We start from the raw sequence: 24,096 nt of genomic DNA on the forward strand, positions 1-24,096 counted from the left end.
AAAGACAATTGAAACTTTCCACATGCTGCTAAAAGGTCTTGCACTGTTATATCGCAAATCAAAGATTAAATAAATGAAAAGGTTCCATTGTATTCTTTTTTACAAGCATCTTTCCCTGAAATACCTTCTTTATCGGTAATGTATTAGGTAGCTTCCACATAAAGAAACTGTACAATACCTGGATTTTAGAAAATGAATATGAAAATATCATTCATGCAGATTTGCTCATAATGCATTCATTCACCTCCAACAACAAGCTTCCAAAATACAGCTTCTACTATTTAAGTCTGCACGATGATAAATTTAAAATCTAGGTAGTTAAGCAGTTAAATAGTTCTGTATCACTCATATTCTGAAACAACTGTAACATTGACAATTGACATTAAAGAACCAAAATACATATGTGAATGTTAATTCAAGACCATTTTGTTTCACCATTCAGATTTTTTTCACAGTTCAAATCTTGACATTAACAATCCCACAGTGGCTTTCATCACCACCATGTGCAGAGTGAAAGTACTTTGCCAAGTTTTTGTATAGCTTTCACCAATTCACAAGTTACTGCCTTGAATTAATGTTTATTTTTTCAATTTAGATAACAGGGCTTTTAAAGCTAGACTCCTAAGATCACCAATGCAAGTGAATTTTCTGTAAGATCATGATGCAATAACATCTGACAACTTGCAATTTATTCACAGTCATACTGGTGACTGTAGCATCCATATAACAATAACTAGAACCATAACGTAATGTTTTGTGTAAGCATGCTGGACATTAATTCCCACAACCAGACCTGATGTGTGATAGTGTATCATGTCTTGAAGCATTTGAAAGCTAGTGAAAATTGATTAGAAAGGGTTAACCTGCTGTTACATAGGTTTGCTCAAAACCCCAATCAAACCGTATATGATTCTGTTATATAGATATGGTGTTCGGCCTAATAATGCAATGGTTTTCGTTCTCATTTTAAAATATATACATATAATGATCAGAAAAAAACATTAGTGTAAGAAAGTTGTTAGTTGTCAGTTTACTGGGACAGAGGATGAAAACTGAAGAATGGACAAGAATAGATTAGCAAACTTACCTCATGACGATGCAAACGCACAATAAAGTAATATTGCTGTCAAAAAATTATCGGCCACGCAGCTCGGGCAATGAAGTTGGGATCAAAGCACAAATGCAGACAAAGCTTTGGAATCAAGCAAATCATTCTTTTTTTAAAACTACAGGTACTTTTTGAATACAGTACTTCAGTACTATAGCACTCAACAATTAATCCACACAGATCATAAAAATGCAACAGGTTATGTAAATACTGCACAGCACTAAGTAGTTTTATCACAGCATGAAGTCTTATGTTCATCAATAGGGATAGTGCCATTCATTTGCCGAAGGATACATACTGAACTGAGTTTGGGTTGCATCTGCCTAAATTCAGAAGAACTCCTGACCCAGCCCCAATGGAGGAGCACACTGTATATGAATATTCCGCTATACCAGTGTGCTTCTAACCATAGTTTTGACACAAATTAAATTCACCAATTTCAATCAGGAAGCAGTGAACTACTGCGAAAAGGCAAAACATAATCCAGAGAGAGAAATTGGGGAAAAGAAACATTTTGAAGTTCCTATCAATTGTTAGCCAGCCTTTGAAAACCACTGCCAATCTACTATCAGAGTAGGATTCTATTGTAGGGAATTAAAAAGTTAGGTATTTCAACATGAGGAGCATGAAATCCAAAGTTTGGAAGTGCTAGTGCTGCAAGAGTCTTCTCATGAACTGTTACCATGATGCTACTTTGTCTAGCGGCACATATTTATTTGGAAATAAACAATGGCACTGGGAATTCAGAATGGCTTGAAATTTCCCATACTGGCCAGAGATCACAAAAGGACTATTTTCAAATATTGCTGCAAATGCAGATTTTATATCACATAGTGGGAAACTGCCAGTTGGAGAACATGTAGCATAACGAGAGTTACTCATAAATTTCCTACCATATTTCAAATTATCCTACTGCTTTTGCCAAGATGGATTTTGGAATGTCAATTGTTGCTGTGCTTTATGTTTTGAAAATTCCTTCCAGCCTACAATTATTATAAATGTCAGAACTGCAGTATAAAACAAAGAAAAAGAAATTAAAAGCACATTTCAGAACAATTGTGTGGGCTTGGAAAAACAGTTTCACATTCCCACATATAAACATAGATCGAAATGTACAAAGGTATCTCCTAGGAATTAGGTTTTCTTAAATACAGAATTCTCCTTTGAAGGCTACTAGCTGTTCTTATAGGTGCTGTGTAGCAATCCCAAGATTATAATACACAGTAACTACTGCACAATGGACAATGGTGAAGGAGCCTTTCGTTCTAATAGAGACGTCCCCTGCCACGATTTCCTCGTCCACCCCAGCCTCGACCTCTACCTCCACGGAAACCTCCTCGTTGTTCTGCTACAGAAAAAGGAAAAAGTATGCTTGATGAGTTTTCTTATCTAATTGCAACTTGAATAACATTGTTAAGGTATGAAAATTATACTGAATTACACAAGCATCTACTTGTCACATGAGCATACAGTTTACACAAAATTTGACACTTAACTTAAACCTTTTATCCTAACAAGTTATTCCTTTTCCAAATTAACTAGCCAAGGTAAGAAAAATTCAGAAGAACATTATATTACTTCTGGCCTCTTCTGCCTCCAAAGGTATGAATTGCTTTCCTAGTTATTTACTCTCTCTATTGAAAAAATAAGCTAAATGAAGAAGCCAACTAGATCCAAATTCAATCAATGCTGCTCTGGCCCAGCTATCAAATACAGGGTGCGCACTAGACAACGATGCTTTCTCCGGTCACATTGCCAGAACATTTAAGAGTTTTGTACGTGTCATTTTCTCCACAATAGCACCACTGAGAAGAGAAATCTAGTCACTTAGTAGCTTACAGATAAACTCTCATTCCACCAATGATGCTATTCAAGTTGTTACATCATTATAGAAAAACTAAATTGCTAGATCTACAATTGGATTTACACAGCTTACCATAGGAGAAATTACCAAGATTACTGCTGTATTTGCCACTGGGTGGATTGTAAATCTGCCTGGTATCCCGTTTTTGTGCTGGGGATTGTTTCTTCGGAGGGGATGAAGTGTTTTCCTCAGCCATTCGTTTTTGCCTATTAACATGAAACACATGATTATCCTTGACATTCCTATTAAATAAAGTTACTCAATTCTGACAAGCAGCATTCTGACAATGCAGAAATTAAGTATTTTATTATTGTGGTCATTGGTCTTTTACCCTTGCCTACCTAAAGCTCTTGGGAAGTTCCTCTTTGTCAACTCATATTGTGCAATTGAAAGAAAACTAATAAAGGTAGACAAACCAACAACTATGATCTTAATCTTAAAACACTCAAGTAAATACAAGTTTTATTCCAGAGATTTTGTATAAAAACACATATCCATAGTGTGACACAGTTCAAAGTGAACATAGTTTAAGTGCAATTTCTTACAGTTAGTTTATTTGTGAGAAACGAAAACAGCATACCACGACAGGAGATACAAGGATAATCTTACCCTACTTCAGCCTTCTGTACAGGCTTCCAAGAAAGGGTGACTGTGCTTTTATAAGAGGGAGGGTTGTGGAACAGATCCTAACCAAAAGAAATGTGCAAATTACTCAATGCCTTTTCAGATCAGTAAGATAAAGTCACCATAGTCCCAGGGGATCATAAGGCTGTGCTCTTATTAGAAAGACAGGACTAATAGTGAGTTTAACCGCAGGGTCACCATGCCTCAGGCTAGGGGCAAGGATGAGAAGGCAGAATGCTCGTGATAACCTCAGTCAGTGTAGGAACTGAACCCGCACTGTTGGCACTAGTATGCACTGCATTCTATTCAGCCAAATGAGCTATCCGATCTGGTCAGTTTACAGAATTCATCTATGCCATCCAGAAAGGAAATCATAATTCAATCTATTTGCCTAACTGCACAAATGGACAAGGCATTAAATAAAGCATTTAAAGATTTCCATCCAATCAAGGCAGGTATATGCACATGGCCGTGCAATACTTTAGCTTCTCTTTACAATTTGTTTTTAAAACATCAACCCCCCTTTACAAAAATACTGTTATGACAGCATTTTAGACTGTGTGCCAGGCTTTGACAGGAACAATAATCAATTTTTAGCTGCACGAAATCCCAAAATAACAAAGTTGCCCTTTTCTGCAATCAGTATTATAAAAATGATTACCTTGATGAGAACATTAATGTTATTGGTTATCTTCAATGCAACAACTTTAATTTTGTTCTGTTGGAAAGAAACAACACTTTGTGAAAGATACATTTTGTTGGAGATATATTCCAAAACACATGGCTACAAACTGCACAATTCTGCTCTAAGAAACAATTTCATACAACGTAGTTACCAGAAGTATCTAAGTTTCTCCCAAGTCTCCTTATTTAAGTTTGAAAGATAACAACTGGCTAGAATACATACCTCTTCTGTTTTCAAAGCTTCACCTGTTTTTCCTTGTAAAGCAAGACGTAGTTGTCTGATATAAACTTGTAAACCTCTTGCAAAATACTGTAATCTGAACATAAAAGTATACAATTAAAATCAGAGGGGACTGCAATATATTCCACACTGTCCTTTAAGTTCCAAGATTAAAGTTCAAATCCAATATTGTGGCCATTATGGTCACTGAGGAGGACTGCAACAACACAATAACGTGCAGGAGAGGCATACGAGTAGCTTTTTTTAATGAGAAAAAGTTGAGCAAACTGAACTTCTTTCTACTGGAGTTCAGAAGAGAGGAAACTTGATTGAAGGAACACAGAGTATCATTGTCACAAATCTAAACTGAAGCATGTTGAGGAATCAATGAGAGAACAGACCACCTGAGGCTTGGTATTAAGCCATGAGAAAGGAATAATTGGCAACGCAGTTGTGAGAGATAGCCTGGGGATGAGCAAACATAGCGTGACAGAAGTTATCAAGATGGAGAAAAACCTCCTGAATCTGAATAGGGGAAACTACAATGGCTATAATAGGTTGGGAAATGTTAGTGAAAGGAATAACAAATATTCAAACAGCAAATAGGTAAACAACAATAATTGTGTATTCCTGTCTGGCACCTGTCACAAATCTAGTCCCTTTTTTTCTAAAAGCTGTTCCTGGCTCAAGGAGACTCTATCCTTGAATTTTTTAAGAGGGGCAATAAACCGGGCCGGACCCCGATCAGTCTGGTTTGGTACAAAGATGAAAAGGATTTTGTTTATACATAAACAGATAAGACTTCAGGCCAAAATCGTCATGCTTTAGAAGTGACCTGTATAAAGAGAGGGGAGTGGTCAGCTCTGTAGCTAGCTGAGCTGAGCAGTTTTAATTCAGTCTTGAACTGGGAAGTTTAACAGGGAGCTGTTGGAAACTCTCTCTCTTTTCTGCCCTTCAATTTCAACCTGCAGCATGTGTTCCGTTTATACTGGTTTTTAAAGGGAGTTTGCTTATTGGGACTGTTGTGTGTAATCAGAACAGCATAATTAAGTCTAGCTGGATAGCTTGAGTTCTGTAGGGGTTCTTTATTCTGTTCTTTGTGTTTCATTGCGTAATTTTGTGAATACATTTTTTGTCCGTTTTAAAATCTCGTAGTCAACTTTGTCTAGGTTTAAGTCTTAGCTTAAGAATGTTTTGAGTAGTCTGGCCTATTCCACAACACACCAGAATGCAAAAAGAACAGTGGCCAAATCACAGCTTACAAGGGAGGTTAGAGATAGGAAGAGACATACAAATTGGCAAGAAAGAACAATGAACATGAAGATTAGGATCAGTTAAGAGTCAGCAAAGGAGTACCAAGGATTGATCAAGAAGAGGGAATATAGGGTATGAGAGTAATCTTGCAGGGAACATAAGAACCGACTGTAAAAGTTTCTAAGGGTATGGATCGAGAAAAGGTTTGGTGAAAATTAATATAGATCCCTGGTCAGAAATGGGGGAAATTATAATAGGGAACAAAGAAATGACGGACAAACCAAACTCAGAGTGTGGTGCTGGAAAAGCACAGCTGGTCAGGCAATATCCGAGGAGCAGGAGAGTCGACGTTTTGTGCATAAGCTCTTCACCAGGATAAGCTTATGCTTGAAACGTCGACTCTCCTGCTCCGCGGATGCTGCCTGATTGGCTGTGCTTTTCCAGCACCACATTTTTTGAGTCTGATCTCCAGCATCTGCAGTCCTCACTTTCCCCAAACTAAATTCATACTTCACTTGTCTTCAAAAAGGAAACCAGAAATGACGCGAACAGTGCTCAGTAAAAGGAAACAAGCGGAAGCAATTCTGCATCAGTAGAGAAATGGTGTTGAGAAATTAATTGTGTTGAAGGCTGAAAATCTACAGAACCTGACAATCTACATCCCAGAGTAGTTAAGGATGTGACCCGAGAAATAGCAGATACATTGATGACCATCCTCAAAGATTCTGGAATAGTTTCTACAAATATGAAGGTAGCTAAAGTAACGCCACTATTTAAAAAAAAAAGGGAGTTAGAGAGAACACAGGGAATTACGGACCAGCAAGTATGATGTTGGTAGAGGGGAAAATTCTAGAGCTTCATTTATCCAGAAATTTATAGCAGTGCATTGAGAAAACATGGGTAGGATCAAACAGTCAACATGGATTTCTAAAACAGAAATGATGCTTGATAAATCTATTAGGATTACAGGATGTAACGTGAAGAGTTGACTGGAGGAGCCAATGTTTGTGGTTTATTTGGGCCTCTAGAAGACTCCTGACAAAGTCCCAAATAAGAAATTAATGTATAAAATTTAAGTGCTTGTAATTGCGGGTAGTGTTTTGAGATGGATAAAAAATTGGTTAGCAGACAGGAAACAGAGTGAGAATAAGTGGGTCTGTTTCTAAATGGCAGACAGCGACCAGAGGGGCACTAGGATCGGTGCTAGGACCCCAGCAATTCACAATATATGTTAATGATTAGATGAAGAAACATTTTTAATATCTCAATTTGCAGATGAAAAATGGTTGAAGGATGAGCTATGAGGAGGATGTAGAAAAGTTGCAGTGTGATTTAGACAGGTTGAGTGAGTAAGCAAATACTGTATAATGCTGATAATGAGAGATTATCCACTACGGCAGAAATAGGGAGTAGCTGAAAGTAAGCATGCAGGTGCAGCTGGCATTAAAGCAGGCAAACTTTAGGTTGATCCTACATAGCTAGATGATTAGAGTAACAAGAATGTCATGCTGCAATTATACAGGGCACTGGTGAGGTCACACCTAGAACATATACACAGTTTTGGTCTCCTACCGAAAGAAGGATGTATTTGTTATAAAGGTAGTGTTGTGAAGGTTTACCAAATTGATTCCTGGAATGGCAGGATTAATATACAAGTTAGTTAGGATTATATTCATTGGTGTTTAGAAGAATGAGGGGAGAAATCTTTCAGAAATATAGAAAATTCTAACAGGACTGGGCAGGTTAGCTGCAGGAAGAATGTTCTTGATATTGGGGGAGTTCAGACTGGGGACAATTTAAGAATAAGGGGTAAACTTTTATGAATGAGATGAGGAGGGTTTCTTGACCCAGAGAATGGAGATTCTGTGGAATTGACGAAAAGTGGGTGAGGCCAAAACATTGCACATTTTTAAGGAGGTAGCAGATATAGCTTTTAGATCAGGTTAGGTTCCTTACAGTGTGGAAACAGGCCCTTCGGCCCAACCAGTCCACACCGACCCTCCGAAAAGTAACCCACCCAGAACCATTTCCCTCCTAACACTAACACTAGTGGGCAATTTAACATGACCAATTCACCTGACCTGCACATCTTTGGATTGTGAGAGGAAACCGGAGCACCCGAAGGAAACGCACACAGACACGGGGAGAATGCGCAAATTCCACACAGACAATCACCCGAGGCTGAAATCGAACATGGGACCCTGGTGCTGTGAGGCTTAGGGGATCACAGGATATGGGAGGAGGGCAGGATTGGGAGAATTGAGCTCAATGATTATCCATGTTCGTACAGAGTGGCAGTGCAGGCTCAAAAGGGCCAAATAGCCTACTAATGCTCTTACCTATTTTTCTATGCCAGTGATATGCTAATACAATCATATAATGGTACAGCAGAAGAAATCATTCAGCCTAACGGACCTATGCCAATTCCTTGATCAAGTTATTGAAGTGGTCCCACTTACTCACTCTTTCTCAAAGGCCTGCAAGCCTTTCCCCTTTCATTTATTTCATTTCCTTTTGAAAACTGCTTCTACCACCTTAGTTGGCCAGAGCATTCCAGATCATCAACAACTTTATATACGTCAAAATAATTCCTAATGTTGGTTTAAGTTCTTTAAATAACTTAAGTTTGTGTTCTATTGCTACTGGTCAATCTGACAATGGAAACAGTTTCTCATTTAATCAATTAAGCTCCATGGTTTTGAGGAACTATCAAATTTCTTACTCATGTCTACTTTAAGGAGAACAATCCCAGATTTCTAGCCTCTTGATATTATCAAATGCAGTTCTAAAGCACCAGTAATTAAGTCTGAGCTATCTAGCATGCAAACTATGCACCCATTACAACTTTTTGGCAAATGAATTTTGCAAATAGTAATTTGAGTTAAATCACATACCTTGAAATGACTGGACAACCAAAATTGAATGATCATAATCAAGTCAGTTTACTATCACAGAACAACTTTTAGTAGAATAACATAAACATAAATAACATTTGCCCCACCTTATTTTGAAATCCTTCAGTCGATCTGCATTGAGTTTAGCTGTGAGGAAATCAGGAAGCTTCTTTCCAAGTTGATGAAAGCCAAATAACAGACATTCAACATAGCTGAACTGTAGCTTTGGCTCCTCATTGCCTGCGTTTTCACCATTTTCTGCTTCTTCTGGAGGTAATGGCATATATTCCTAGGTTTTTACAAAATTCAAAGTTACATAACATGTTTTCTCATGTGTTTGCGCACAAGTATTCACATGAGGCTGCACAATCTTCAAATGTACAATTTTCATGCAGCTGTAGTTCGTAAAATGTTGATCTGTTCCATGCCTATGAAACCATTAACAATTCAAACCAGATAAATATTTCAGCAAGTGCTTGACAAAGCCATCTGCTTTGTAAGAAATCAGCTTAAGCCAAATGTGAAGTTTCTTCTTCTGTCTTGTAAAATTTAGTCTGAATGAAATGTTGATATAATGCAGAATAGAAATTGTGAAATGAACAAATAATGTGATCAGCAAAGAATGATTCAAAAATGTGTGGCTCTAAAATATTTGCAGTGACTGAATTTAAAAAAAATTACATTTTCCAGAAAAAGTTGCTTACCAGCAATTTTTCAAATAACTGTTTTAAGTTACTTTCTAACTTTTCCATATCACCACAGAAAGGTGTCATTTCTCCCAGCAACTTTAAAACCTGCAAGATTAAAATATTGAACTGTCACTGAAGAATTGAAAAAAAAACAGTAAAGTACTGCTAAACAATAAACCTTGAATACAAACCTATGGAGAATTCTGCAATGGACCTTGATTTGAATCTAATTTGCAACATTATGTCAACATTTTGAGGAGCTACATTGGCGGGGAGATGGGGGAATGAGAAGAGAAGAGAGAGGGAGTATGGAGGTGTGCGCGCATGCCTGATCTGGTGTGCAGTAATGGATAGGGTTGGAACTTCCAGGGGGTGCAAGTGGCTACAGGCCTCCATCATTACAGTGGAATGTGCAAAACCATTGGCACAGATCCAGAGGAACATGCTTTTTCAATTGGAAAAACATCTTTCAAAGTGCATGTGCTAGGGGAATGGGGATGTGAGTATGCAGAGGAGAGAGCCAGTTACAAAGAAACTTTTACACATGGCTCACAAATACTTTATAATGGGTTATAAACAGTAAATTAATTTGGTTTACACCTTACCTCCAACTGAATGTCAAGACCTTCTACTGGGCTGGTAAGAGAGCTGAGGTTTGGTAGTACTTGTTCACAAAAATAGGTGACAAATCTGGTTGAATGGACATTTTTCTGAAAAATAAGCACAAATAAAACAATGCACAAGACAAGGCTAAAGTAACCACTTCTTTCTAAATTTACTGCATTTTTAAATAACGATTTTAAGTTAGTCAAGAATCAACCAGCGCGTTTATGCTAATATTTATCCAAGGCATTTTATGGAACATATTCTAACTTTACAATTCGCTTCACAATATAGTTAAGCAGCATTATATACTTGTAGAGTTATGGGAAAGGCTTTTAATGTAAAACACATACCATACAATGCACTTTAATTAAGTTGCAAAGTCCATTCTAAAGCTTGACAATTTTATTAGTCGTAAAACATACAGAAAGTTTAAGCAAATATATAACAGAGGCTATTGTTTTCAGTACTGCACTTGCTTACATTATACACTTTGGCAAAGCATTTACCACCCATAAATGTGCGATCAGGTTTCACAGGTGCATAAACAATACTCAACTTTGCCGCTCTGCAGTTTCTAATTCCATTTATGACACTATTTGGAAACTCTGCCAACATTAAGCTGATGATTAGCTACAATTCTCCAACTACTGGCATGATGAAATTCTCTCCATTTTGTTTGAGAGGAGCTCAATTTCTACTTGAAAATCCATTCCTTGTACCTGGCAATAGTTTGACTAAGCACTTCACAAATTATCCTTGCTACTCTTAAGAACTCTTCAACAGCAGTATGAAATATCCAAAATTGACATATTCAAGTCCATTTGAAAGACATGAATAAAGTATGACTGCTGAAATGTTGGATGACATGGATGAATGCTAATCATTTAACTGAGAGATGATTAAAGTCTGCATAGTTATATCTGATCCATTAAAAGACAGAATAGATTGTGAAAGTTAATCTTTTTTTTAAATGCGACATTGAGAGCACCCAAAACTTCAAGTTTCTGATTGAGACTCAGGGACAAGTAAAACTCTAGGCTTTTCTCACTTTCAAACGGCTATTTGTGACAACTGATTCAAAGATTTCTTTTTACATGTTAACTGAAATTCAAATGCAAAATCTCAAGTTCATCCCAATTACACAGCACATGACATGCCAGAAAACAACACAGATCAACAATTCTGAAATACACAAATTAAGTTTAGTCTTACCGAAAAAAGTGGAACTGCCTGTCTTGTGCACTGTAGTAGTCTGTCCACAGAATCTGGATCTGCAGGATTAAACACCTGCTCTAAATCTGCCTGTTCAGCCACCAGCTCCACCAGCTGTTGTCGACCACTTACTGTCTGAAGATTCTTAAGGCTGGACAGAATCTTCATGAATAAAACAAACTCCTCTCCTGTCACATCATCCAGTACCTAAAAACAAAATAATTTCATATATATCTGGAATAAGATGACCCTCGCTACAAAATACCTTCTTGCACTGAAAAACCTTGAGGTGGAGGGTAGGGGACATGTTCATCATTGAAAATATGTAAATTAGGCTGCCCAACTCTAAGAGCTTTTCAGTTCTATCCAGTCCAAAATAAAAAAAAGAAAGTGAATGAAAAGTATACTTTGGACTGATTTTCTTTTTAATATTTGTCTTTTAAATATCAAGTAGCAGAAATGAGTAAAAAATATATGAAGAACATAAAAGCTATTAGTACTCAATTATATGGATTTTTTTGGAACCAGTAAATACTTTGATACTGCAAATTCATTATGGTGCACATCAGAAAAAGGACTTCAATAAGGAATAAAAGCAAATTACTGCAGATGCCGGAATCTGAAACCAAAAGAGAAAATGCTGGAAAATCTCAGCAGGTCTAGCAGCATCTGTAAGGAGAGAAAAGAGCTGATGTTTAGAGTCTAACAGACCCTTTGCCAAAGCTTTGCCATCTCTCCTTACAGATGCTGCCAGACCTGCTGAGATTTTCCTTAATTAATGAATTATCATTCACAACTCTTTTGTGCAAAAAGAAAACACCTGCAATAGGTGCTTAAATATATGTCCAATCTACTTCCACTGACATTTGCTGGTGGCATTATTATTGTTTGAAAATAAGATAGCATGTTTGATTCCTCTCATTATTAGCAACTGCAATGGATTCCAAATCACACTATTTGAGATTGTACTGAATCTCAAGGTGAATTGAAGCAATGACATATACCCTTTCCAGTCATGCCCTGCCTTATACAAAACATTAAGTTCAGTGAAAATTTTAAGAAATAGGAGCAGATGACAGTCATTCAGTCCATCAAGCATGCTCCACTGTTTGAGAAGATTATTTCTCACCCCAAATAATTTTAAACTCAGTGTGGATCTACTAACATGCAAGTTTGTAAAAGAGGCACAGGATTAGTTAATAATAACCAAGAGATACATATGTCCACTCAAAAAGCTGGTATTTCAGAATGCATTTTATGATCCATTAAACCTTTGATAATGTATCAAACGACGCAAAGTTTTACCCACTTTCCTGCCTGCCCTCTAAAATCCTTAATTCCTTTGTTAGTACATTTTACAATATTAGGAGAACTCCATACCAGAAAGTGCTGTGACAAAAGGTTAACTACCTAAAATGTGAATTTAAAAAAAAATTATTTCCTGGGATGTGGAGTCACTAGCAGGCCACCATTTGATGCCCATCACTAATATAACATTGCCAGACGTGCAGCAGAAATCCTGTTGATATGCATAAACAACATTTTGGCTAGTTAGGCAGCAAATTGGGATTGGTTCCAAGGAATTTCTGATCAAATCTCAGAGCAATTCTGAAATTGATTACTTTGGCAATTTATTTCTAGTTACACTTGAGAAGGTATTGGTAGTGAGTTATGTTCTTAAATCACTGCCATCTGTTGGAATGCAGATACATAATCAGTCCTGTTAGGTACAAGGAAAAAGCAATCTCCACTAATTCATACAAATTCTGACCAGTATTCAAACATGTAGTTACAGGTTATAAAAATACGTTCATTCCACAATACTGTTTTACATTGAGTTCTCAGAAATGTCCAGCGTCACCTCATCTCTCTAAAAACAATACCTATGCCTGCATCTACAAAACGCTAATTACAATGCTTTCAAAGTAATTAATCGACTGACAAAGTAACTGATTGTAAAGCACTGACTGTCTAAAGAGAGTCTTGCAATTTCCAAAGCCACACAACCTAGTTCACAATTTAGATCATTTACTGTACTGAACAGCCCCTCAAATACAGAAAGGATATAGGTATAAGTAAAGTCACCGAAGTCTTATCAGACCATAGGACTGCTCTCTCATTAGTGACAGACGCTGGTAGTTTAATCACGTCACACGAGGGGACTGGTTGAAGAGAGTCCTTCATTGCTACTTCAATTCAAGAACAGAGTACAGTTTTTCTAGCACACAATTATGAGGAATCTGGGAATCTGCTCTGTTGCAAACACAGTGAACAGTTGCACTACATGAACAGCTTTACTTCAACCAGAACCAGAAAATCACCCAGGAATACTGTTCCTGTCTTGCTCACTTTTGAGAGTACCACGGTTTGTTTTTTTAATGGTCACCTGAGACTAATTACAAGGAGTATTTAGTCAATCTATTAAATATAAGAACCGTTAGAAATTTCCCAATAGCAATTACATAGATATTGCTTGATTAATGAGTTACCTTTTTGGACTCCACAAAAATGTATTCTTCTACTTCTTTGGTCATAACTTCCTCTGGTACTACCTTCAGTTTTGTAGAAAGGAACTTTATCGCACGCTCTCGCACAATATCCTCCCCTTGTATTATCTGTGTGAAAAGACCACCTAAGGTTCCTTTTGGTAACAGGGAAAATTAAGAACACAATTAATTTTAAACTCAGTGTGGACCTACTACCATGAAAGTTTGTAAAAGAGGTAAAGGATTAGCCAATAATAACCAAGTGGTACAGATGTCCACTCAAAAAACTGGTATTTCAGAATGCATTTTCATAATATATCAAATGATTCAAATTTAAATACTTGTCAATATTATGCCTAAGAGTAACCTTATGCCTCCAGCCCTAATTAGCCTCCTCAACTCTAAAGATTTTACAAATGTCAGTACTTAACATTTAAAAAAAGACTGTTGCTGGTTTTAATTTTTCTTCTCAGTCATACTAATTTTCCTGCAATTTCTAAATGTTTAATTTTTTTCCCATTTCACATCTTATTACAGGTAGATAATTTGTCAGTCTTAATAATTGCTACTAGATAACATTTCACTCTGACAAATTCAAGCTAGTTGAAAGATAAATGGCTTCCTCCGCCATTATGACAATCTTAAATAATAGAAACTGACACACTAAACTTTTCAATTTTGTGCGCCTTCTCCAAACAAACTACATGTTCAACAGTGTGTACTAAATGAACAATAATAGAAAAAAAACTTGTTTTGTGTCCAAGTATAGCTTGAAACAGCCATTCTATCTTCATACCATTTCACAGAACTTTTATTCAAGTAACATGTAGGTTAGTAAAATAGTCGCAATAATTAGAAAGAAAATGACAGTTACCTTTGGCATCAATCTTGAATATACATATTAATGCATTATTAACCAAATTGAACTCCGCACTATCATCTGCAAGAAAGAGGAAGTTCTTGTAATTCAGAACAGAAAGTAACTGCAAGGTTTAGAAATCATTTCTCCTTAACGTGAACTGATAAAAACCACATTAAAGATAAACTTAATCCAACAGCCCTTAACTGCTTCAGATTTTTTAAAAATCCTAGATGATAAATTGAATTTGTGCTGCAAAATAATTGAGCTTATGGTTTTCAAAGCACAAAACAATCAAGTTAGGAATAATGTGAAATGCAATCACATACAAACATATGACTTAGGAGCAAGAGTTGGCTCCTCAAGCTTGTTCAATAAAATCAAAGCTGAATGGATTGTGAAGGATGAAGGGCCTATGTCCGAAACGTCGATTCTCCTGCTCCTCAGATGCTGTCTGACCTGCTGTGCTTTTCCAGCACCATACTTTTCGACTCTGATACCCTTAGTAGTCAACAACATACATTTACCATAAAAGGTTTTAAGATTCACGTACCAGGACATCCAGATCCTTCTGTGCTTCTCAGTTCTGTAATCTTTCTAGATTTGAATAATACACTGCTTTATCATTTTCTGTTAAAGTTGACAAGTCCATTTTCCCAAATCATACTTCATTTGCCAATTATTTTCCACCCAGTTAAACCAACTATATTCTTCTGCAGACTTATGACCTCTTCACAACTTAGACTACTACCTCTTTACGCAAATTTAGCAATCATATATTTGACCCTTTATCCAAGTCATTTTCGTAGACTCTAAATCATTGCTGCTCCACTTATGTCCCAACACTCATCACATCCTGCCAATCCAAAAATGCATTTATGTCCATTTGCTGCTTCCGAATAGCCTGCTAATCCTCTATCTTTCCCTACACCACGGGCTCTTGTTTTATAGCACCTTGTCAAATACCTTCTACAAATCTAAGTACAGGACATCCATCAGTTCACTGTTATTTATATTGCTTATTTCTTTCTGAAAAATCTCTAATCAATTCGTCAAATATGATATTTCTTTCACAAAGAAATGGCGACTCTGAATGATTGCTTTAAGATTTTCTGTGAAACTTCCTTAATAGTAGGAAGGTTAGTATACATAAACACTGCATGGTCTAGAAAATAGATTAGACTGGAGTGGAGTGATAGAAAAAGAATGATCAGCAAGTGGCAAGGCACACAAAAAGCACGTAAAAGCAAGTTAGAGCACAAACAGGGGTGGTGGTGGAGGACAAGCAACAATTAAATATTTGGCAACCCTGGGCGACCAAAACTCTGGTAAGTATCTGCATCTCACAGGAATTCAATTAAATTGTTCAGCCTGTGCTCAAGGCATGAACATTGAGGGATATTAGGAAGGATAAAAGAGTTACCATCACACTTTGAGCTAGGAGGTAGTCACATCCTTTAGATTAAGCAATAATAAATAGAATCATGGAGCGATTACAACACAGTGGAGATCATATGGCTCCTGCAGCCGGTTGCTCCAACAACAACTCACCTGGCAATATTGCCAAAGTCCCCATTCTTCAACTTACCCATAGCAGTGTTGCAAATGTTTCATTTCAAAAAATGATTCTGTGCTATTCTGAAACCCAGAACTGAGTGTTCCTTCACCACACACTAGTGCATTCCTCACGTCACTATTGTTTCTTCTGCCAAGCATCTTAAATCACTGCCCCTGGTTCTCAATCGTCCCTTTCTCCAACTGCTATTCCTAAACTACTTCATCCAGAAACCTTTTGTGAATACCCTCTTAACCTTGTTTCTCAAAGGAGAACCACCCCAGCAACTCCAAGCGATCTTTTACTTTAGTTCCTCATCCATGAAATCATTCTAGGTTTTTTTGCATCCTTTCAAAAGTGCGATGTTCAAATACTCAAGTTGAAGCTCTCCTAATATTTTCACTTAAGCTTTATAATAGGATGACAGAATAGAGGCATATGCTAAACTTGTAGAAGACATTAGTTAGACCTCAGCTAGATTATTGTCTACAGATTTGGGTGCTATGTTTTAGGAAGGATGTGAGTACACTGGAGAGAGTGCAGAAGAGGTTTCTGAGAATGGCTCCAAGGATAAGAACTTCAGTTGTGAATATCAATCAGAGGTTTTGGGGGTTGCTTTCAATATTATGAGGGGGATATGGATACAGTATAAAAGAATAACCTGTTCACTCTCATAAAAGAATTGAGAACAAGGTGGCACAGATATGGGGTAAAGGGAAGAGAATGCCATTGAATCATAATGCTTAGAGACGCGTCACAGGCATAGTGGGCTAAACAGCTTCCTTTTAGGGTGCAACAATTTTGAGAATATACAGATTCATCATATGGAGGATGGGAAAGGTTGGTGGTGTAATGGTAACATCACTAGAGTAGCAATCCAGAGTCCCTGGTCTTGGAACATGGGATCAAATCCCACCACAGCAGCTGGTGAAATGCAAATTCAATTAAATAAATTTGGAGTTGGAAACTAGGTTTAATAATGTGCCAAAAAACTATTAATTGTTTTAAAAATACACCTGGTTCACTAATATCCTTCAGGGAAAGAAACCTGCTATCCTTACCTGTTCTGGACTACATTAGATTCCAGAATCTCAGTAATGTGGTTGACTGTTAATTGCAATCTGAAAATAGCAAATTCAACAGCAAAAGGAATGGGCCTCAAATGCTGGCCTTGTCAGGGACTCTGGACCTGACAACTGAAGATTTAAAAAATTTTCAGCTCATAGTACTTTCATGTTTGATGTCATCTACAAATTTTCAAATTGTGCCTTGTACAATAATATTAATATAATTCAAGGAGAGAAAGGATGCCAACATTGATCCACGGAGAACCACAATATGAACTTTAATCTGGAAAAACTGCTATATCTCGTGTTTAAGTTACGCAAATTCAGACTGATATGGATTCAGTTAAAAAGAAAATTCTTCCCAAAGAAATAATGGTGACTAGTTAACCATTTTCCACCTGCTTTGTTCAACTTCATAGGCAGAAAGATCAAATCACAAAATGTACAAACATCATTCATACAATATAAAGCATTGTTATTAATCTTGTAAGAAGTAACATATTTAATGGAATTTTCACAATAGCACAAGGTGAACTAAAGCTCTACATCAAAAACAAAACACATACCAGTTTGTAAAAGCTGTGTTAATATATCTGCAACTCTTGGTAGGTTTTCACCTGTTGCAAACTGAGGCAGTTCTTTAATGGCTTGACGACGAATCTAAATACAAAATTCCACCCTCTTAGATTTTACATATTTGCAATGATGCAAAATTTACTTAATCATATGTATTAGACAATCTAATATTTTCTTATGACAATTCTCCAAAATTTCAGCATTAATTCTTCAGCACTGAGCACACAATTTCTAATGTATTGCTTTTTGAAAGTTAATTGAACAAAATTAATGAAACCAAACTTATGCCAAACGGAAAATCAAAAGAAAAGAATACAGTCTTATGCTCTTTTTTCACCTTGTCATACCCACCCAATCAAAACCAACAAATTCAGATTGAAATAGAAAAGGAACATAAGCCTTACGGAAAGATCTTCATCCTCACAGAGATCCAACTGGGCATTGATAGCACTATCTGCCAACTCAGGAAAATGTTTGAAGAACTTGGGAATAAACTGCGCTGCCAATCTTTTCTCTTTGGCACCACTCTTCACACCATCAAGAATGCCCTGATATGCATCTTTGTACTGCAAAATAAAAATACATTTTGCCATACTTCGATAGAAGCCCCACAAAATATTCAGATCATTCAGCTTAATAGAGATCACTTGTTGCAGAGATTGAGATGCACCCTATGTGGAACTGTGAACTTTCAGAAGCTAGGTTTTATAACACTGTTTTGAAATAGGTAACTTCAAAAGAAATCTTATCAGAAGCACAATTTAGATTGTGACCATCACCTTCTCAGGAGTAATTTCTGATAGTCAATAAATGCTCAACTTGCCAGGGATTCCCACATCCCTTGAATGAATAAATTACTTGCATTCTAAACAATGCATGGTTCTCTCCATTCACTCCCCAGCACCCATCCAGCAATATTATGAGCTCTTCATTGGTTCACATGTTCTTTTATTGGTAGATTTTCCAGATGATTTAGCATTATAAAAAGGACCTGTGATGTCATCTTTTATTGCTGGTTAAAGACTCAAGTTTGTATTTAATTACTTTTCAGTTCTAAATTTTAGCATCAGAAAATGAATAAAGGGAAAAATCATATTAATTCAACAAAAATAATTAAAGATAAGAACATTAGGAGTCAGAGGTGTTGGCTCTTCAGCCCAATCCATCTTTGCCATTCAATAAGATCGTGGCTGCTCTGATTGAAGTCTGAATCCATTTTTTTTTCCCCACCTGCACTCCACACCGCCATAACTGCATAACCCCCCCATGAAACTTTAAGACAAAAGACTCAAGATTAACTACACAATTCACAGGACTTTTTATGAGGATGACAGTTTCCATATCAACACAACACACATTTCAATACAGGCAGACAATAGTTGGATTCCTGAGCACTTCCCACAGAAAACATTATCTTTGATAATGACTGGAACATGATAGGAAACACTGCAGTTTATCAACCTGGTTGGTGTTGCTTTTAGCAAACTTCCTCTGGGATGTCAGAAAACATAACTTTTACAAATATACAGACTACAATCACTCAAAACTGGTTGACTGAGCAAAGAGCTTAGCCGGTGAATAAAGCTTGCAGTTTTAAGGTGTAACTCAGAAATTGTACACATTTTAAAGATCACTTTGCAGCTGGACAACTCTTATCTGTATTGCAGATGGATACATTTTCACATATTACCAACAGTACCCTGTTTTATGTCACATAAAACAAAATACACGTATTAAGATGGAGGTGTGGCATTTTAAGACACTAAAGGCTCAGGACAGCAAACTCTGGAGATGTACAAGATACATACCTGATCTGCCCATCCAGCACATTAAAACCACTGCCTTCAATAAAGTTTGACTTTTCTAAGTCACCCTTATCAACATAGATGTAGGTTTGCTCGCTGAGCTGGAAGGTTCATTTTCGGATGTTTCGTCATCAAACTAGGTAACATCGCCAGTGAGCCTCCAGACGAAGCACTGCTGATGATTCCTGCTTTCTAATTATATGTTTGGGTTTGATTGGGTTGCTGATGTTATTTCCTATGGCAATGTCATTTCCTGTTCTTTTTGTCGGGGGGGGGGGGGGGGAAGACAACCATCAATAATACCCTTACTGGCATAAAATTCACTAAAGAGGAGGAAAACTACAACAAACTGCCATTCCTAAATGTCAAAGTAGAGCGAACAGCCAACGGGGATCTTCAAACCAGCGTCTACAGGAAAACAACACATACAGACCAAATATTGAACTACACAAGCAATCATCCCAACATCCACAAACGAAGCTACATCAGAACATTATTCCATCAAGCCACCACACACTGCAGCAGAGAGGAACTATGCAGAGCAGACGAAAATCAACCTATACCCAATGAACACAGTCTGAAGACTTCTCAGCAACAAATCCAAACAAGCAGACAAAACGTGTCCCAGCCACTCTCCCCTAAATCAAAGACATCTTGGTAATGAGTGCCAGACTACTCAGACCCATTGGCCTCATGGTAGCCCACAAACCCACCAACACACTAAAACAGCACCTAATGAACTTGAAAGACCCTATACAGACAACAAGCAGAACTAATGTCATTTACAAAATACCGTGCAAGGACTGTAACAAACACTACATTGGACAAAAAGGCAGAAAACTAGCCACCAGGATACATGAACATCAACTAGCCACAAAATGACATGACCCTCTCTCACTAGTATCCTTACATACAGATGAGGAAGGACACCACTTCGACTGGGACAACACATCCATCCTAGGATAAGCCAAACAGAGACACGCACGAGAATTCCTAGAAACATGGCATTCCAACCAGAATTCTATCAACAAACACATTGACTTGGACCAGATTTACCAGCCCCCTGGAGAAAAAGAACAGGAAATGGCATCACCAACCCAAAAAACCCAAACATATAAATAGAAAGCAGGAACAATCAGCAGTGCTTCGTCCGGAGGCTCATTGAAGATGTTACCTGGTATGGAGACGAAACGTCTGAAAATGAACCTTCCAGCTCAGCGAGCAAACCTACATCCAGAACCTCAACTTGAGCTACAAATCTTCTCAAAACTCGTTGTATCAATATAGCATCTTTAATTTATTGTTCACAGTACATTACAGTGCTCTTTTCTAAGGGGAAGCAATATTACACATGCAGGGCACATTACATTATTCTATTGCTAGATCATATAGATATGTGATTGAATCTACAAGACGTACACAGTGCTTTTGAGATTTAATGACGGGTCATAGATTAGAATTTTAAAAAAAGTTTAATTTGACAAATTGCATCAAATATGGTCAAGCTATTCTAAATAACAGAAAGCACAGATCAGAAAAGCCTAGCATTTTTACACTGGTGCTTTGTCTGTATACAAATTGTATACACAAGTATGGCATCCCCTTTAAACAGTTATAAAAACACATTCACTGTGGCCAGGCTTCAAAATTAATAGCAAAGCAACAGCTACTGACTCCAAACAAAACTAGCTTAATAGCTTCGACCATCTACACTGTGGATTTTTCTGGGTTTAATTTGAAAATGGCATAAAGACAAGAGATCTACCAAGTGTCCGGTAGTGAAGTGTTGGAATAATGTTCTACCGGGCGGCATGGTAGCACAGTGGTTAACACTGCTGCCTCACAGTGCCAGAGACCCGGGTTCAATTCCCGCCTCAGGCAACTGTCTGTGTGGGTTTCCTCCGGGTGCTCTGGTTTCCTCCCACAGTCCAAAAATGTGCAGGTTAGGTGAATTGGTTAGGTAAATTGGCCATGCTAAATTGCCCGTAGTGTTAGATGTAGGGGAATGGGTCTGGGTGGGTTGCTCTTCGGAGGGTCGGTGTGGACTTGTTGGGCCGAAGGGCCTATTTCCGCATTATAAGTAATCTAATCTGTCTAGTATCACTAAACAGGCGACCACACTAAATTACACTCTCAGACAGCAAGCCAGGAAGTAAAATGAACCAATTATCTTTTTCTTCAACTAAATTTTAACGAGAATAAATCTGACTGGGCATACACGCGATTGTAGTGGAAAGTGAAATGTTATAATGTAAAAGTTAAAATTGGACTTCATCTTAATGGACAAAATTGACATGCCACAAGTATAAACTCAGGTTTCAGAAGCAGCAGTAGTCAAGTAATGAGTATATTGTTCAAACCATTTAAGAAGCTGTCGTAATGTCAAGGGTTTTTGCAGAGAATATTATGGAATAAAAGAATAAAATTGTCTGAAATTCAATGATTCTCAAAGATTTTCACCCAGCAATATATCTTACGCAGCTTAGAAACACTGACAGCAACTTCTGCATTTACACTTGAACAAATTCCAGACATTGCTGTCAGTTCCAGAGGTATAATAACTCCAGTATTGTTACTGCTGCAATACCACAGCAATTACATTAAACCTCAAATCAAATGAGACTTCTGAACATAAAATCTTTCTGTAATATTTTGTCACAATTGTCAAAATTTGTTACAAATTTGCACCTCCATATTGAATAAAGCACTGTGTTTCTATATTGAGAAATGAACAATAGCAAGGGTATTGAGGCTTTCAAAGACAAACATAGATTAATTACAACGTTAAATGGAAAGAACTCTGAATGCTGGAAATCAGAAACAAAACAAATTGCTGGTAAAACTCAGCAGGTACAGCAGCATCTGTGAACAGAAATCAGAGAAATCCAATCACTCTTCAGCTCGGAGTTTTTCCAGTGATTTCTGTTTTTGTTTCGTTACAATGTTGCCTGCCATTGGGAAATAAAAATACTAAATATTGAATTGTATTTTGTTTGAATATTACAAATACAGACAAACAATAGCAAAATTTAAAGCTACGAGAATATCGATCAATACAGATCAAATCAACATGTTTCTAGTCATAGACTCACGCAGCATAGAAAAGGCCCTTTGGCACATTGACTCTGCACCAAAAACAATTACCACTAAAGGTGCGCGAACCCCAATTTTCAGCACTTCTCCCATATCCTTGTATGTTATGATATTTCACATGCTCATTAAAATATTTTTAAAATGTTTTAAAATATTTGTTCTATTTCCAGCCTCGACTGCCTTCCCGCGTAGTGCATTTCAGATTCCTACCATAATGCTTTTTTTTCTCAAATAGGTCCAATCAAGATTAATTGGCACAAACATTAAGGAAAAAAATTTAGTAGAGAAGAACAAAACATAGGCATTGATCTCCAGCTGTAAGAGCAACTAGAACTGTTGCTGTCCTCACTTTATTAAAATACCACTGATCATGCACCGTAATATATTAAACACACAATATTAAGGCAAATAATACACAACCAATCCTAGTGGGTGAAAACAAACTAGTCATTGAGACATCCAAGAAAAAAAATCTATAGATACAAAATAAAACAAGATTCAAGGGGAAAAAAGTTTCTTTAGAATTAGGAGTCTCTGGGACTCTGAATACATCCAGATTAGACTTAAAAATGGATGAAATAACCAGTTTGAGGGGATATGACAATAGAGTAAGCAGCTGCGACTAGAATGATTTGCTTAAAGGGAGACAAAAACGTCTATGGAAACTGATTGGCTCTTATCCAGGTTGTGACTTGGCTTCACAATGGAAATCACCTGTCACGGATGCTAGTGTGTAAGTTGACCTCCCTGAAGCCTTATGAAATCTCTCTCTAAAAATGGGTGTTGTTTTGTACTGAAATACATAGGTAAAGGCTCATCCACGATTTTATCAAATGACAGAGCAGGCTGAAGGGCTGAATTGCCTATTCTTCCTCCTAATTCTCAAGCTCATACACATACAAGTAAAGAAAGTATAAAGAGGAACCATGAACTTGGATGGTGGCTACTTAGGGAAACTGCTCTCTGAGCATCTTATACATCTTCATGCATAAGTATGGGGAGGTTAGGAGAGAGGGGGAGTGGACAAGGATGAGCAAGGGGTGAAGGTTGAATGTGGTCAGACCATATTTAGAATATTGTGAACAATTCTGGCCCTATGATGTACTGGCCATGGAGCAGGCCCAGAGAAGGTTCATTAGCATGATTTCAGGAATGAAAGTCTTAATGTATGAGGAAAGTTTGAGGACTCTGGGTCTATACTCGATGGTGTTTGGAAGAATGAGGGGGGAATCGAATTGAAACTTAGAGAATACTGAACGGCCTGGACAGAGTGGACATTGGGAAGATGCTTCCATTAGCAACAGAGACTAGGACCCAAGGGTACAGCCTTAGAGTAAAGGGTACAGAGATGAGGAGAAACTTCTTCAGCCAGAGAGTGGTCAATCTATGAAATTCATTGCCACAGAAGGCTGAGGTGGCCAGGTCACTGAGTGTACTTAAGACTGAGATGGATAACTCTTGATTGTCAAGGGGATCAAGGGCTACAGGAGAATGGGGTGG

The 24,096-nt window shown here is 37.4% G+C and overlaps 1 protein-coding gene across 2 annotated transcripts in view; it reads right to left on the reverse strand.

Moving 5' to 3' along the window:
* Positions 1-1,200: 1,200 nt before the first annotated feature.
* Positions 1,201-24,096, reverse strand: part of api5 (apoptosis inhibitor 5) — a 29,410-nt gene continuing 6,514 nt past the window's right edge. Inside the window, exons 2-14 of one of the 2 annotated variants that reach the window (XM_043705483.2) lie at positions 18,103-18,264; positions 17,689-17,782; positions 14,516-14,581; positions 13,645-13,796; positions 11,156-11,362; positions 9,943-10,047; positions 9,353-9,442; positions 8,756-8,937; positions 4,504-4,597; positions 4,258-4,314; positions 3,582-3,658; positions 3,045-3,178; positions 1,201-2,453 (exon numbers count right to left, since the gene is read on the reverse strand). In XM_043705483.2, coding sequence (XP_043561418.1) covers positions 2,374-2,453; positions 3,045-3,178; positions 3,582-3,658; positions 4,258-4,314; positions 4,504-4,597; positions 8,756-8,937; positions 9,353-9,442; positions 9,943-10,047; positions 11,156-11,362; positions 13,645-13,796; positions 14,516-14,581; positions 17,689-17,782; positions 18,103-18,264 — 1,500 coding nt within the window. In that variant the 3' untranslated portion in view covers positions 1,201-2,373. Of the gene's footprint in view, positions 2,457-3,044; positions 3,179-3,581; positions 3,659-4,257; positions 4,315-4,503; positions 4,598-8,755; positions 8,938-9,352; positions 9,443-9,942; positions 10,048-11,155; positions 11,363-13,644; positions 13,797-14,515; positions 14,582-17,688; positions 17,783-18,102; positions 18,265-24,096 lie in introns of both variants that reach the window. The other variant, XM_043705482.2, reaches the window with a different exon arrangement.

This window comes from Chiloscyllium plagiosum, unplaced genomic scaffold (genome assembly GCF_037043375.1).
Source record: "Chiloscyllium plagiosum isolate Xiang-an unplaced genomic scaffold, Cpla_swu_hap1 HiC_scaffold_18, whole genome shotgun sequence".
Lineage (NCBI taxonomy): Eukaryota > Metazoa > Chordata > Chondrichthyes > Orectolobiformes > Hemiscylliidae > Chiloscyllium > Chiloscyllium plagiosum.